Here is a 17,148-nt window from a genome sequence, read left to right as displayed (position 1 = left end):
TGGTCAAACCCATACAGAAACAAATGGCAAGGGACTGTGGGGAATGGAGTTCCCTGGTACAGAACAGAGCAGGAAATGAACAGGGAATGGATCTGAGAGTAAGCAGCAGATGAAAAGCCTAATTATCCATCCCCATTTTACAGAGGAGTCAAATGAGGCAGAAAGAGGTTAAGTTGCCCCAAACTACACTAAGTGGCAGTCCAGGTTTCAAATCCAGGCAGTCTGACTACTCCTGAGCCCATGCTGTCTGTAATCACTACTATTATATACTCACGGTAATAGCACTATTGTTATTTTACTCAAGGCAGACTTTTCCCTCTAGATTTAAAGCTCCCTAAAGGCATCTACTGTGTCTTTACCTTTATATCATTTATAGCACCTAGGCTTTGTGGATTTTTCCGAACCTACCAGAAAATGTAGATTTTTGACTGAAATGGGATTATCAGCAGGTTTTCATAGGTTCCCCATCACCTGGGGTGAGTGGAGGGGACTATGAAAATGTCCTCTGCCATTCCGAATGTTTATTTTCTTGTTAGTGAAATGTAGCAATTTCTGATCAGATTCCAGACAATGGTTTGGCAACAGGGAAAAGTCTAAGCGGCAATGAGAAAAATCGGTAGCTAGATTGCTTGAGGGCATCCCAAAGGGAAGAGACAGTTATTAAAATTTGAAATGGCTTGGCTCCAATGTCATAACATTTCTACAACTTGAATTGAGCAGCTCCTTCACTTGGGAAGAAGATATACTATCCCTTAGATGACTTAGCTGACAGGGTTTATGTTTTATTCTGTTTTATTAAGCAACAGGTCTTGGGTACTAAGCATACACAGTTATGTTGGAAGAAGTGTCAGTGATTCCTATCTAAATGAAATCTACAGGCACTGGAACTTGTAGGACAAGGTGATCGGACAGTTAAGAATGGTGGTATAACTGGGGCAGGAAAGAAGATGTGTTAGAGACCTTGTAGTGAAAGTGCATTTCCAGTACTTCTTGGCCTCAAGGTAAGTGTCAATGTGATAGGATAGTGGTTCTGTGCATGGGCCTTGGGGTTAGACTACCTCAGTTCAAATCTAGGCTCTACCACTCTCCAGCATATGGCTTTACCAGTATACTGGGGAATCATACATATTGTAATACAGTCCACTACTCTGGTTTTTCTCCTACCTCTCTGGTTGTTCTTTCTCAGTTTCTTTGCGTGACCAATTCTGTCTTTCCAACCTCTAAACATTGGAGTACCCTGGGCCTCATTTTTGGATCTCTTTTCTATGCACAGTCACTCCTGTTGTGATCTCTCCAAGTCCCATGGTTTTAAATACTGTGGACATACTGCGACTCCCAAATCTCTGTCTCCAGCCTCTCCGCTGGACCTGTAAACCACTGCCTACCCACCATCTCCACTCAGATGTCTAATAGGCATTTCTCACTCTACATCTCTAAAACCCAACTCTGGATCTCTGACCCCTCCCAAGCCTGTTCCTTTCCCACTCTTCCCCAACTCAGTAAGGGATGAATCCACCCTTCCAGTTACTCAAGGCCCAAAATCATGGTGCCATCCTTGACTCCTCTCTTTTGTTCACACCCCACATCTCCATCAGCAAACTGGATGTATTTTTGAAATATATCTAGAACCTGACCATTTCTCATTGTGTCCATCATGACCACCTTTGTCTAATCCACCAACAGCTCTTGTCTGGGTCAATGCAATGGTCTCATAATTTGTCTCTGTCCCGGTACCATTCCATCTTTTTTCAATCAGCCACATCAATCTTATTAAAATGTCAGTTAGATCATGTACCTCCTCTGTTTAAAATCCACAGCTTCCCATTTCACTCAGAGAAGAAGCCAAAGTCTTCACAAAGGTCTATCAGGCCCTACATGATCTGTCCCTCACCCCCATTACCTCTCTGACCTCATCTCTTAATTCTCTCCCCTTTGTGTATTCCACTTCAGTCACATTGGCCTTCCCAAGACTGAAATCAAGGTGTCAGCATAGCTCAGTTGTTATCTAGAGACTCTAGAGAAGAATCTGTTTCAAGTTCATTTATGTTGGCAGAATTCATTTTCTTGTGGTAGTAGGACTGAGGTCCCCACTTCCATGCAGGCTGTCAGCTGGGGGCCATTCTCAACTCCTAGAAGCTGCCCATATATATATATATTTTTTGCAGTACGCGGGCCTCTCACTGTTGCAGCCTCTCCCGTGGCGGAGCACAGGCTCCGGACGTGTACGCTCAGCGGCCATGGCTCACGGGCCTAGCCACTCTGCGGCATGTGGGATCCTCCCGGACCGGGGCACGAACCCGTGTCCCCTGCAGTGGCAGGTGGACTCTCAACCACTGCGCCACCAGAGAAGCCCTGCCCATATTTTTTTTACCACATGACTCCATCTTCAAGCCAGCAATGACACATCAAATCCTCCATGTGCTTCAAATCTCTGGCATTCTCTTCTGCTACCAGCTGGAGAAAACTCCGCTTTTAAAAGACTCATGTGATTAGATTAGGCCCACCTGGATAATTTCCCTGAGTAGTAACCTTAATTATATCTGCAAAACCCCTTTTGCCATGTAATGCAACATAATCACAAGTGTGCTATCTCATCATGTTCACAGTCCTAATGATTAGGGCGGGAAATCTTGGGGGATCATTTTAGCACTGTACCCGCCACAATAATAGTCGGACTGAGAAACTGACCAATCAGAATGTATGCCAACAATAGCACTGGAGCAGGGGCGTGGAGAATACCTGCTGCTCCAGCTGTTTCCCGTTACTTGCTGGATTGTGGGGTGACCTGGAGTTGTCCCAGAGGCAACAGCCGGAGTGGCAGCTATTTACCAACTGGTATGAAAAAATATATATATATTTTGTTGTTGTTGTTGTTGTTGTTGTTGTTGCGGTACGCGGGCCTTTCACTGATGTGGCCTCTCCCGTTGCGGAGCACAGGCCCCGGATGAGCAGGCTCAGCGGCCATGGCTCACGGACCCAGCCGCTCCGCGGCATGTGGGATCCTCCCGGACTGGGGCACGAACCCGTGTCCCCTGCATCGGCAGGCGGACTCTCAACCACTGCGCCACCAGGGAAGCCCCAAGTATGAAAATATTGTAATATTTTAACAACCAGGGACTGTAATAGTGCATAGCAGTTGTAGCAGTTGTTTATCTGCTTGATTAGTTACAAATCATTGTGTAGGGTGTGAAGTGCTGCCTTCTCCTCTGAGCTTTGAGAGTCTGAGGTTGGTCCTGGATGACTAGGGGAAGGCGGGGAGACCACCTGCCCTCCTTGGCACTTCCATGGTGTGCAGTGGCCCCTTCCAGCCTTGTCTACTGTTTTTGCGGCACCAGGTATTTTTCTGAAGAATGTCTTCATTTGCATGGTTGTCTTACGCAGTGGGAGAGTCCATCCATCATCTGAGCCTCCAAATGCCACCACCTCAAGGGAGACAACCAGTCCTACATATATAGCCTCTCCCCAAGCCATCCAGCAGATGTGGCTCAGTGAGGCAAGCGCTGTTTACTTGCTCTCAGCATTAGCGTGAACACTTCACAGCAGCCAAAGAAACTGAGGGTTCTTATTAACTTGCTGAGTGAAGCTTGGTCACAGATCATCATGAGCCTCATGTTTTCTGAGGACCAATCTCAGGCAACAGAGATGCCCTTTGTGGGTGAGTTGGGGTAGGAAGAGGGCCTGAGTTAAGTGACTTTTCTGGGACTGGTCTGTTTCTCCCACCTAATATTTATAGATGGGTGAATTTGATTAAAATGGTATCAAGGGCAGCTTCACTTGATGAAACTGGGAACATACACATCAGGAATGGCAGAGACAAGGTGGATGTGTTGAGAGGAGTGTCACAGAGGGAAATAAGCAGCTTGAGGGAGATGTAAGGATAAAAGGAGGAGAGTAAATCACTGCTAATTGCAAACAACACTAATAATAATATACAATATGGCCAGCTTCACCTGCTGATGTTGGCTGGGACCACAGAGCACAGGTGAACAGATTCACAGTGAAGCCTGTCAATAACTGAGTCTCTACTTAGACTGAGTCAGCCTGTGGTACCTTTTGAAGTAGGAGAGATTTTTGTCTTCAGTGGCTTCCCTTCCTGTAACCTTTCCCTCATATCTGGGCCTTTCTAAAAACTGCATTAATACTAAAGTGGAGATGTTGCAAGTGGAATCAAATCTACTTGCTGGTCTTTACCATGTAAGCAGAACCAGATATTTTTGGAATCAGGTTGCCCAATATCAGGATCCCACTGGATCCGATTCCAAATGGTAAAGACACATTAACAGAGGATCCCAAAGCAGCGGGTCATATTCAGGATGGTTGGCCATGACTCTAGATGTGTGAGATGATATAGACCCTATTAAGGCCATCTCTCTGCAAACCCCACCCCCTAGCTCTCTCTCAAGCTGAGGTGTTTTCTTCAGGTGCAACAGTAGGTAGCATGAAAACACAACTTACTACCAGCAAGTGAGAGAGCTGGAGTTGATTTCTACCCTTCCTAGCAAAATGTCACTGAGCTCAGTAGGAGACGCTACAGCCCTATCTCCCTTTTCCTCTGCCATTAGGAACAATAAGCTGCAAGACAACCAGGGAGAAAATGACAAATGTCTCAGCATGAATATTGCCATCTTTGGTAGGAGTAGAGCGTTTGGCTGATAGGCATAGTGGTGGAAAAATTAGCTCCTGAAATTCTATGCCTTTCCCCCTTATAAAGACCAGCTAGGAGTGAGCATAGCGTGTTTCAGAGTTGTTGGCCTAGTTGGGTTTGAAGGAGAGAGAGAGAGAAAGAAACTGAACTATATTCCATTTCAAAAGCAGCAGATAGATAGAATTTCAACCTAGAAGGGACCTTGAGAGCCTATCCTACTCATCTGTAGACACTCAGACTCATAGGATATCAGAGCTGGCAAGGATATTAAAGACCATAGAGTCAGACATACAAATGACCAACAGGTACATGTAGATCAAAATCACAATGAGATATCACCTCATACCTGTTAGAATGCCTATTATAAAAAAGATAAAAGATAAGTTGTGGAGAGGGTATGGAGAAAAGGGAACCCTGGTGCACTGTTGGTGGGAATGAAAACTGGTGCAGCCACTATGGAAAACAGCATGGAGGTTCCTTAAAAAATTAAAAGTAGAGCTACCATATGGCCCAGAAATTGTACTTCTGGGTATTTATCTGAAGGAAATGAAATCACTGTCTTGAACAGATATCTGCACCCCCATATTCAGTGCAGTATTATTCACAGTAGACAAGACATGCAAACAACCTAAGTATCCATTCATGGATGGACAAAGAAAGTATGGGTAAAGAAAATATGGTATATATATACACATACACAACTAAAGATACAAATTCACTGATACTCAAGTAAGCAGGACCTCAGATAGCCAGAACTTCTTTGCTAATACTCTGTTTCTAGAAATGATAGTTAGATCATAAGAAAATAAGCTAAGTTTAGATGTTTATTTTGACATCAAAAACCAGGACAGAGCTTGGACTGATCCCATATCCTATACCTTCGCCATTTCTAGTTTAGAGTAATAAACGCTACTGATCTAAATGATAACATGATGGTCAAAGATTCAACAATAGACTCTACTTAAGAGCATGCCACAGTGGACTGCAGTTACTCATACATTGTTGATAAACAAAAAAAGTAGCCACTCTCTGAGAAGGTTGTCCTTGGCAATGGACTGCTCAGTTTTGGGAGGGAGATGTCTGCAGTGAAGATGGAGATAAAGCCCTCCTGCCTAGAGAACTGGATCAGCTCAATCAACCCTGGAGATTAGTGAGGGTATATGTTGTAGCCACACTGCTCATACCTCCTGAGCTCTTCTTACTAAGGCAAGAAAATGGATTCAGAGATTTAAACATAATTTTAACAGGTAACCAAAAAGTCTTATTAACTAGAACATCTTCTAGACTACTGTGATCCAATGGACTAAGAGTCCAAACTGAGTTACCTTGGAAAGAAAGAATTCAATCTAATAGCCGGAAAAGCTAATGTAAATTAACTAAGGCAGACAGACTATATCATTGAGTTTCCAATGGGCTCTAGGCCACTGTGACCACTCCTGAAACAAAGATAATCGCCCTTATAGAGCCAAGCTACTCACGGCAATAAGCTGGTAGGAGTTGTTCATCATGGCGATCAGCATGTTCAGCAACACTACCAGGGAGATGACATTGTACGTCCCAAACATGGTCGCTCCCACAAACTCTGTGAACTCGTGTCTGGCTTTTACATTGGTAACATAGAGATTTAAAAGGCCGAATACAGACCAGAAGAGTGACTGAAGGGTTTCAAAGAGCCTAAAAGAGATCAAAGAATAGGTTAGTTAATTCTCTAGGAGGAGCAAGAAAAAGAGCAAAAACATGAGGTGATTTGCTTCATTGATAAGGAGGCTGCCTGATTTGCATCCCAACAGGTAGACTCATGATCTCACGTATTTTGGTCTCTTCCCCAACATGAACCAGCCAGGTCAGTTTGTTTGTTCCCACTTCTATGTCTTATGCTTTGCCTTTCCACCTGGAATACCATCTTCCTCTTCTCAATCTATGCAGAGCCTATAATTTTCCAAGATCTATTCCAAGGGCTACTTCCTATACGAAACTTTCTCCTTCATCTTCAGACCATGTGGTTTACCACCTTTCTAATTACATAGAGGCAGTAAGTGCAGTGGCTAAGAATATGGTTCTTGGATTAGATTGCCCTAGGTTAAAAAGTCAGCTCTGACACTTGACAGCTGAGTGAACATGAGCAACTTAAACCATTTCTGATACTTCTTTTGTGGTTCCCACAGGGCCCAGAATGGAGCTAAGCTCAGTGGAGGAGCTTAAGGATTGTTGAATGAACATTTATATGAATTATTTTTAATGATATATTAACTAACAATTATTGAGGACTTACTATATAAGCACACTAGGCACTTTACATACAATAACATTATTATCCTTATAAAAACTTTATTGTTACTGCTGAGGAAACAGAGGTTCAGAGATTGAATAACTTGCCCAAGGTCACCCATTTATATGATTTATATGTGCTGAGCCAGAATTCAAATCCAGGTTCTTCTGACCTCCCCAAACCACTGCATTATTCTACATTAGGTGGCTTCACAAATTATGGTTTCCTCTCATAGTCTCCACATCCAAATATGTAACTTTTGCAATGATATGTTTTGGGGGTCCAGGGTTTCTTTTGTATCATATTCAGAAATCTGTGCATACAGCAATACAGTGCAGCCAGCTCCTGGGTGGCACAAACCAACCTTTTCCCAAGCACACGGAAGAGGCATAGAAATTAAGAAATGCTACTTTAAGAATAGATGTAACTTTTCAATTGCTCAAAATGTGTTGTTTTTATAGCCCAATATATTTTGAGAGCCTGAGGGATTGGTTCTTGGGTTCATTTCAGGGGTATGTATGGGCAATGTTTTAAAGATTTCCTCTGTCTGGGAGTGGTCTTACCCATGATCTCTGCATGGCTGTCTCCTTATCATCATTGAGGTCTCAGTTCAAATGTCACTCCCTCAGACAGGGTCCCCAGGGTCACTCTACCTAAAGTAGCTTCACCGGTTATTCTCTATCCTGTTGTCTTGTTTCAGTTTTTTGGTAGCACTTAAAACTCTAAAATTATATTATTTAGTAACTTTTTGTTTATATGCTGATTTTCTGTTTATCCCCACTAGAATGTAAGCTCTATGAGGAAAGAGACAGACATACAGCTACTATGTACCTGGCACGTAATAGGCACTTAATAATATTTGTTGAATAAATGAATGAAGTCATATTACTATTACAGTTATCACTGGATTAAGGTCTGGAAGATTCCAAACCCATTGACAATTGCACATTCACTAGGCTGCACAGTGAGTGTTAGTTCATTTTGATGAAGGTTGTGCTCTGCAGTGGCCTGATTCTCAGGGGGCCTCCTTCAGGGCTGCCTGGGCAACATGCACATAGCCCTTTTCAACCTGTTAAATGGCTCTTCTCTAATCATTGTGGAGAGCTTCCACTATCTTTTCAGTATCACATTACTTGAGAGCTAGCCAAGAAGGAAGAAATCTGTTTTTTGTTTGATGAAAGTAAGTGCCAGATGGTGAAACATTTGAGAATCAACAGTAAGATGAGAGTCTGGACTTCAAGGGCCAGGGAACAAGAACCAGAATATGGCAAGTCAGACCTTTCACAGGATCTGAATTTCCAGGAGATTCTACAAGTCACGGCCAGGCAATACAATGCATCACAGAGCCAGGCAGAGTTTCAAAAATGGGGCAGATATAGGGTTCAAGAGTCTGGTTCTGTTAGGAAGGCCTATCTAGGACCTGGCCATGTCCATTTGAAGTCAGGGCAGGCAGGAGGCCAGCAACGGCACAAGAAGCTAGCCCGGCAGCTGGATAAACAAAAGCCAGGGAATATATCGTTCAGAAAAACAGAAAGCAGCTGCAGCAAGTAGGAATGACACTGAAGAACCAGAGTCGCTGGAAGTTGAGTGTCCTTGAATATAGAAAGCATTCATTCTGTGTTTGTTGATTGCATGACAGACAACAAGGCCACAAGCCAGGACAAGTATGTCATCAATATGTTGGCAGGGTCTTACTTCATTAGTTGCTTCTCCAGAATGGATGATGTTACACTCCTTCACCCCCAGCCCCGTAACAATGAAAATTGCAATGGTTAATGCTTGAGTGTAGAGTTTAATACTAGCCATTCCAATGACTGATACAAAGATTCCTAAAAGTGAAAGTCCGGGCATTTAAAATCTGCCCTAAACTGTGGTGATATTCTAGTTAGGGAGACCCTATAGGTATAACTGTACAAGAGATAAGAAAAGAGGTAAAGATTGTTCCTCAGTTTTGGCGGTTGATAGTGAGAATGCCCTTGACATGAGGCACAAAATGTCACAACATGGTCTGGCCATTAGGAGAATCTGGTTTATTGAAAGGCATGCCCAGATAAAATGAGTGACTGACTTTTGGGGTAGATAAGTGCATCTGACGAGACATCTATAGGAAGCTCTGTCTTCTAGGCTTCTAGACTCAGTTGAATTCACAGGGAAAGGGCCATTACCTAGGGGTACTTGGTGGTCGGGTCCATAATACAATTATCACAGTGATAGAAAGACTTGTTGACCAAAATGCAGATCCTGATGCCAAAGGAATATTATTTTGATTTTAAAGGAGATGACCTGAGAGAAAACAATCAGTCCATTTTTATTTAGCGGAGAGTCAGCAAACATATGGAACTTGCTAGCTCAACAAGGGGCACAAAGTGAAGATACAAAGATTCAAGAAGACTTGATATTAACTGTTGGGAAGACAAATCCATACCATCTGGTTAAGGGGGATTTGTGCATGTTGGGAGCCATCCATAAATAGATCACAAAGCTAAGAGCTGCTCAGTAGAATAGAGATGGGAACTGTAGTTCTCATGTCCCTTGCTGAAAGTCTTGTCTTTGAGATGAGGACTTAATCATTCAAAAGGTAGCAGGAGGGACTTCCCTGGTGGTGCAGTGGTTAAGAATCTGCCTGCCAATGCAGGGGACATGGGTTCGAGCCCTGGTCCGGGAAGATCCCAGAAGCCGCAAAGCAACTAAGCCCATGCACCACAACTACTAAGCCTGCGCTCCAGAGCCCGCGAGCCACAACTACTGAAGTCAGCACGCCTAGAGCCCGTGCTCTGCAACAAGAGAAGCCACTGCAATGAGAAGCCCACGCACCACAACGAAGAGTAACCCCTGTTAACCGCAACTAGAGAAAGCCAGCATGCAGCAATGAAGACCCAATGCAGCCAAAACTAAAATAAACAACTAAATATTAAAAAAAGAAAAAAAAGGTAACAGGAGTATGGAGAAGATTTACCCCTCTGGACTTCATTCTGACCAGTGAAGAACTGGAGGATGTACCAGAAGAGAAAGACTCCTTGGGAGAAAGCAGTGCCATCATCCTTTCACAAGTTGTGCTGATAACACACATGGAGCAAAGGCATGGTCATCTCTTTGGTTATCCCTATCCATTTTGCAGTTCCCCAGACCTGCAATTTCTCATTTCATCCTGTCTTTGACAAGCTTCTAACTCTGGTTGGAGTGCTCCCACCCTACTCCCAACCTCTAGTCTCTACTTCTGTCCTGTCTCCTTCTCTGCCCAACTCTTGTTTGACCTGCCAGGCTCAGCTGAAGCCCCACCTCCTCTAGAAGTTTCCCCTGACTCCTTTCCTACAAAGTGGGGTTAGATGATCCTCTTTTATTCTCCCATAGCAGCCCAGCCTTAGTCCATAAAGGCACATGTCATGCTGAAGAGGCAAGAGAGGTGAGTGGCTAAGAGCAAACTTTAGACACCTTTACTTATTAACCATATGACTTTGGGAAAGTGGCACAGCCTCTTTAAACTTCAAGTTTCCTCATCTCTAAAATGGTCATTTGTAGGATAAATACTAACTGTTATCATTTATTGTGCTCTTACTATGTGCCAGGCACACATTGTAATATTTGATTCTCAAAATAACCCTATGAAGTAGCTACTATTCTTTTTTTTTAGATGAGAAACTGAGGCACAGAGTGGTCACACAGGCAGAAAATGGCAGAGGTAGGATTTATACCCAGCTCTTCTGACTCTGGAGTCCAAACACTTAGCCACCTTTTAAAAAAAAAATCACATAAAGTACTGCATGTAACACACTCAGCACAATGCTCAGCATATAGTAAGCATTAAAAATGCAGCTATTCTAATTGTTCATTTGTGTTCTCCATCAGAATATGAACTTCTTGAGGATAAGGGTGCCATTTACTCAGTATCCTCATTGCCTGGCACATAGGAGTTGCTGAGTAAATGTTGACTAAATCTATAAAAGATTATAGAAGCACATAAGTAAGGAAAGTATGAATGAGTGGCACCCTTCCCGTGATAACAACAGCAGGAAGGCTATGAATTGAAATTAGGAGAAAAAGTGAAGATACTCAATAAGGACCTTTAAAACCTGGTCAGAACAAAAAGAAGAGCCTTTGATGGGGACTGAGTTTGTATCCATATAAATAAGGTGGGAAAATATGGGCTGAATGTTGGGTAGAGAAATCACCATTGGTTAAGTAGGAATAGCCACAAATGAATGATGATGGTCTACAAGGAGGTCCCAAGTGACTTGCTAGGTCATGGCTCTGTCCTCTTCAGCTTTACTTGTATTCATGATTATTGCAACTTCACACAACTAATTTTGCATACCTTTACAAAATCAGTCTCACACTTGCACCCCTGGATACAAGCACAGACTGAAACTTGTATGCCTGGATTGAAATCCTGACTCTGTCACTGTCATCTTTATGACTGGGAGCAGTCTGCTTAACTGCTTTGTACCCTAATTTCTCAATCTGTAAAATGGGCAATAATAATAGTGCCTACCTCAGAGCATGATTGTGAGGATTAAATGAGTTAATTCATGTCAGGCTCATTTTTTTAATAGTGCCTGGACCTAGCACTCAGCAAATATGCTATTTTTATGACTTTTATTAACCTCCCACCTAAATCCAACCTTGTTGTTTCACATTTCTTTATTGCCTTTATAGATGGTCACTCATTTGCATATCTAGTTGCAGCTATGTTAGTTGCAATCAGTGTGTGTACAATTTTTGTGTTTTTAACACATTATTGACCAGGGGATTTTTGCAGAAACTAACACCTGGGGCCGTAATATGTCTCCGGTCAAAAATGTGTTAAAAATCACACATTTCATAAATGTAATTTTAATAGCCACCCAATATTCCACCCAGCGAATACCAAGCCTGAATGACAGTTTTATCAATGCTTTGGATGAGAATAGGTGGCAAGCTTTTTAGATCTTCAGATGATACAAGACTGGGAGAGACAGCTAATAGAGTGGACGACAGAATCAAGATTCAGCAAGATTTCAACAGCTTGGAGCAAGGGGCTGGAACTAACAAGATGAAGTTTACTAGGGATCAATGTAGAGCTTTGTTCTCTGGCCAAGTGCCCACATACAGGATGAGGGAGGTAGGAGAAAGGCCAAGGGTTTTCTCTGACAGCAAGTTCAAAGTGGATCAGTAGAGTGACAGAGCTGGCTAGATACTTCAGCCATGTGAGGGGAGCAGAAGCAGAAGTGAATCTTCTAGAACTAAAGATAGGATTGCTACTAGAATTCATCCTTTCATTCAGTTGTTCAATGGGTATGTTGAACCCCTTTATGTCTATGGTAGGAGCAAGGCCTCTAAAATGGGGGTATCAGTCTGGTGGGTAAGAGACAACAAATGACTAAAATATGTTATCTACTACATCATTATTATTACTAGTACCTTTATTATTATAGGTTATCTATTATAATGGAGATGGACTTAGAATGCCATGGGAGACACAGAAGGAGACTGTATCTGAGAGTGGGGTTGGAGTGGGTAAGAAAAGGCTTAAAACAGCAGGTGAGGCTTTGGCAGATGCTTGAAGGATGCATGAGAGTTGTCCAGGCTGGCCAGGTGGGGATGGGCATTCCAGGCAGAGGGAGTGGCGTGTCATATACAAAGGCCTGTAGGGCCGAGGTGCTCTCCTGAAATTGGGAAGAGCAAGATGTTGACTATGGAGGAGAGGAGTGAGAGGCGTGAGAGGCGGGGGCCAGATTCCCAGGCCCTGTGAACTATAGGAAAGAGGAGAATTTTCTGCTGGAGAATATACAGATACCAGGCAGGCATGAGACCAGGGGGCGACAAGATAAGACTAGTATTTAGAAACTTATGTGTGGTGGGTGGGAAATTGTTTGCGGGGGAGACAAGACTGGAGGCAGGGAGACCACTTAAGACCACTTAAGACCCAGCAGTTTTGGGGAGAGATGGTTTAGGCCTGAACCCAGACAGTGGGGTGTGTGTGTGTGTGTGTACAGAGGATGGATTTAAGAGATATTTAGGAAGTAGAACTGACAGGGCTGAGTGTGAGACAGGATGTGTTGCTTGGGGGAGAGGGGGAGAGTCCCAGATGACTCCTAGAAGTCTGCCTGGTATCATTGAATGAGATGAGGAATTAAGAGGGAAGTGGGTTTGGGGTGGGGATATAGAGATAAGGAATTTAGTTGTGGATGTTGTGTTTGAGAGGCCTGCGGCACAGCCAGGTGTGTTCAGGAGGCATCTGGAGTTGAGGGTCAGGACCTCAGAAGGAGAAACAGGACCACCAAGTTAGCTTTTTGCCACTTCCGCCCTGTTTCTTCCCAAGCCCCGTGCCCGCAGAAGGATGCCTTCCCAATTGCTCTCAACAGTGGATGAAGGCCAGGTACTGCCAGTATTGAACACTGAACTCAAACCACCAACAGTACTGTCATGTGGTTGTCAGCAAGGATAACAAGGTCCCCCTGAATTCTGTGCCCAGGAAAATTTTTCTTTTTTAAGCTGAAGAATAGCAATGACATCTCTGGAGAATCAGAAGGAAAAGGGTGACAGCAAGCAGATGCCATAGTTTACGTCAGATCTGTTAACAAGCTCCCTTTTCCCCTTCTCTAAAAACAGAGTCTTTCTGACGCTCTAAGTAGCATGTATTTTAGCAGGTATTATAAATGCCTGAGTTGAGGCATTTAAAGGAAAACATAAATCTGAGTCAGACTTCCGTGGAGGAAGAAAGAAATCAACACCTAGAAGGGAAGTTAAGGTAACATTACTGCTGATTTGCCCCCAGCATGACAATGCTTCTTTATACCTGACACCCCAAGGTATAACTTCATGTACGACAGGTGCCCATTCTTGTCAATTGTCCCTGCTGGGCAAGTGATGAGAGCAAATGTCAGTTGGCAACAGGGGTGTTAATAATCACTACAGACTTACAAGGAGGCATTTCATAAACTTCCTCAGCAGAGTTCACGTGAGAGGGTAATTGGCAGGGACCTGGCCTCCTGGAAGGCACCTTGCATTCAGGTGTGCAATTCTGTCGAATGCTTTGATGGGAACAGATACAGTCTCCTGGTGCTCAAGCCACTACAGAATTGCTCTTTGTATTGAAAACAGGTTGATGTGAGTTCTGTCTCTAGACTAATGCAGGAGAGGAAGCAGTTCCTAGTCAAGAGGCACTAGCGAGGTGACCAGTTGCCTTTGTCCACTCCTGGTTGGCTTCACCAAAATGGCACTATCTCTTTGTCATCCCATTTTGGCCTCTTTTCCCCTTTCACATAAGTCTGGTTTCCCCATCCAAGATTTTGCCCTGAGTTCTGGGAGGAGAGGGAGGCAGTGTGGCCTAGTGGAGGGGGTGGGTGCTATAAAATGGGCAACGGGGCGAGTCAACATTTTCCAAACTTTATTCACGGGAATAGCATCTTGGTCAATACATTTGGGTAAACCTCTCCCTTTACTGTAGATTCACAATGGAAAATCTCTGAGAAGCCCTGCAGTGGAGAAACCTTCTTAAATTTGTCCCAGCATTTCCAAAACTCACTTGATCAGAGATCTTGTTTTCATGTCTATTCATATCCCTGTGAACTGTGGTTATTTGTCATCCATTTTAGGAAATGCTGCTAGAGGCAAATAATAAGGGTAGGCTACATTGCATTGCTTTTTCCCCTCTCTATTGGTGCAACTTGGGGTCAGGCAGAAACCCTTCCTTTTCCCCTGTCCTTTGTTATTTAACACATTTCAAGAATGTCTGAGTCCATTAATCTGCCCTAGTTTATAGAGTTAAGGGGGAAAATTGTATCTCAATTTAATGACTAAGAATCTCTTACAACCTTGGGGTAATTGCTGTGATTACCAGATGACTGGCACTCTCCAGAACAGGGGCTGGAGATGGACAAGGTGTAGGACACTGAGTCTGGGGTAAGCTCAGGACTGCTCCTGGAACCCAACACGTTTCCTGACATGTGCTTATTTTCTTTCTCTTGTCTGCTTCCCCTAACAGTGATTTGTGAGGAAATAAAAGCCATTCTGGAAGCTTAAAGGTCCTAGAGAAGTAGGTGTTGGGTTTACAAAGAAAAGGCACAGGGGTTCCATAGGTCCAGAGGCAGTGGACTCATGGACAGAGAGTCATGAGCTGTCTCCTGTGTCCCAAGTGGGAAAAGGAGACATTTCCAGTCACTGCTTGGTGCCTTTTGGCCCACCTGAAACCTTGATTTAACCCCAGAAGTTGAGCTGACTCTCATCTTACTTTTAGCCTGTCTCTTCTGCATCTAGGAATCAAAGATTCGTCATCCCCCTGCCCTTTTATTTATTTTTCTCTTCCCAAACCACATGTTTCCATGAGCCAGGGCTGTTCTAGCAAATCCCATTGCTCTGACACCACCTAAGCGGTCTTAACTCAATTCCAACCTGTGGGTATGGGGAGATATTTTCCCCCCATATCAACAATTCTCTGACACCAGTTGGGTGTCCTACAAGTCAACTCAATTCTGACACTCCTGGGAGATAATGTCAGATCCCATGGATTAAGAGCTCAGTCCCACAAGACTGCTCCCCTTTCCCCCATTCCCAGATGCTAATTACAAGTCCAGGTTGTCTCCTGTGCTTCTGACCAGCTGGCTATAGATCAGAGCTTCCCACAGCCCTCTCCTTGGCTTTGAGTACCTCACAAAACTCAGAGAAACATTTAAATGACTAGATTACTGGTTTATTATAAAAGGATACAACTCAGGAACAGCCAGATAGAACATGCATATGGCAAGGTATGTGCGGGGTTGCAGAGCTTCCCTGCCCTCTCTGATCACCTGCTCTCCCCATATCTCCATGTGCTTACCAACCTGGAAGCTCTCCGAACCCTGTCCTTTTGGGTTTTTATGGAGAGTTCATTACATAGTCACGGTTGATTAAGTCATTGGCCATTGGTGATTGAACTCAATTTCCAGTCCCTCTCCCCTCCTTTGAAGGTGGAGGGGTGAGACTGAAAGTTCCAACCCTCTAATCACATGGGGGTAACCGGCCCACATCCTTAGGTGAGGTCCAAATGTCACTTTGTTAACACAGCCAAAGACACCTTTGTTGTTCTCATCACTTAGGAAATTCCAAGGCTTTTAGGAGCTCTGTGCCAGAAATGGGGACAAAGAGCAAATACATATTTCTTATTATTAATCACAATATCACAAGGTGCATTCAGATAATTTTGCAGTCTCCCTTTTTCTTTGTTCTTGATTCAGAACAGTTACATTAGCTTTGGCAATCACTTGAGAGGTATAGCCTTGCCGTTTCATTTCCTTGGTTAGTGATGCTTTTTTGAGCGAGGAATTATTTACCCCTTCCCATGAATTCCTTTAAAAATATGGGATGTGACCAAAATAGTTCAGAAATAACCCTTTAGATGAGTTCCTGGGAGCCCCTGTGTGTTTGTGTCTTTCCTCCCTCACCTAACTCTACTTCCTGTTCTAGTCCCCTGTAGGGAGGGAAGAACCTTCCTCCACTTCAGACCCTTCGGGTTGATCCATAAGTGAGCTCTGCATGCACTGTCAAGGGGCAGTGATGAAGCTGTGGACGGAAAATAGGGCAAAGAAGGAGAAAGCAGACAAAAGGCAGAAGAGGAAAGGGGGGAGTCTTACGTGGAGAAGGCATTGTTCTGTTTCTCGCATCGGATCCCCTTGCAGTTGTTGGGCTCATCGATTGCTCTGGTCTCATAATAAAAGTAAAGCTGGTTCAATCCATTGGCAAAAGCCAGCAGTACCAGGCAGTAGATAAAGAGGAATTTGAGGATATCAAGCAACATGCGCCCCAAAGAGATCTGCAGAGGCCCTAAGTGGGAGTTGGCTGTGAAGAGGGATATGAGACGCAACGAACTTAAAATGTTGGATATCGCAAAGAGAGCTTCTGCAATCAGAGTCGGGTGCCACATTTCCCATTCTTCCCTTGGACGAGAACCATTATACTGGAAGAAACAACAAGTGCACAAGATGAGAGGTACAGCGAGCATCTAGAAAACTTTCCCCTTTCCTCCCTTCTGCACCCAAATAAAGCCACGAAAGTAAGCATCAAGCATTCATTTATACAACAGCTCCTCCCGTCATTGGCACTATTTGTCTTTTTTTCCCACCCAATCAATGCATTATGCTAATAACGCTCTCCCTCCCACTCTCATCGAAATATATACCCAGCACATAGATGTAGAAAAATGAATTTCAGAGCAGTTATCTGGAGTAACCACCTGTAGTTTATCAACAGACATTTTTGAAGTGTGAGTTGACCAGATTGT

General features: G+C 43.7%; 1 protein-coding gene across 1 annotated transcript in view; it reads right to left on the bottom strand.

The window, feature by feature from the left end:
* The window catches only part of TRPC5 (transient receptor potential cation channel subfamily C member 5), a gene marked incomplete at its 3' end in the record, with an annotated part of 134,392 nt that overhangs the window by 32,638 nt on the left and 84,606 nt on the right, over positions 1-17,148 (bottom strand). The window contains exons 5-6 of the mRNA XM_081221373.1: positions 16,502-16,824; positions 6,124-6,319 (exon numbers count right to left, since the gene is read on the bottom strand). Of these exons, the coding sequence (XP_081077499.1) occupies positions 6,124-6,319; positions 16,502-16,824 (519 nt within the window). The remainder of the gene's footprint in view (positions 1-6,123; positions 6,320-16,501; positions 16,825-17,148) is intronic.

This window comes from Mesoplodon bidens (genome assembly GCF_964165515.1).
Source record: "Mesoplodon bidens genome assembly, chromosome: X".
NCBI classification, from domain to species: domain Eukaryota; kingdom Metazoa; phylum Chordata; class Mammalia; order Artiodactyla; family Ziphiidae; genus Mesoplodon; species Mesoplodon bidens.
This window is presented reverse-complemented; position numbering and strand designations above follow the sequence as displayed.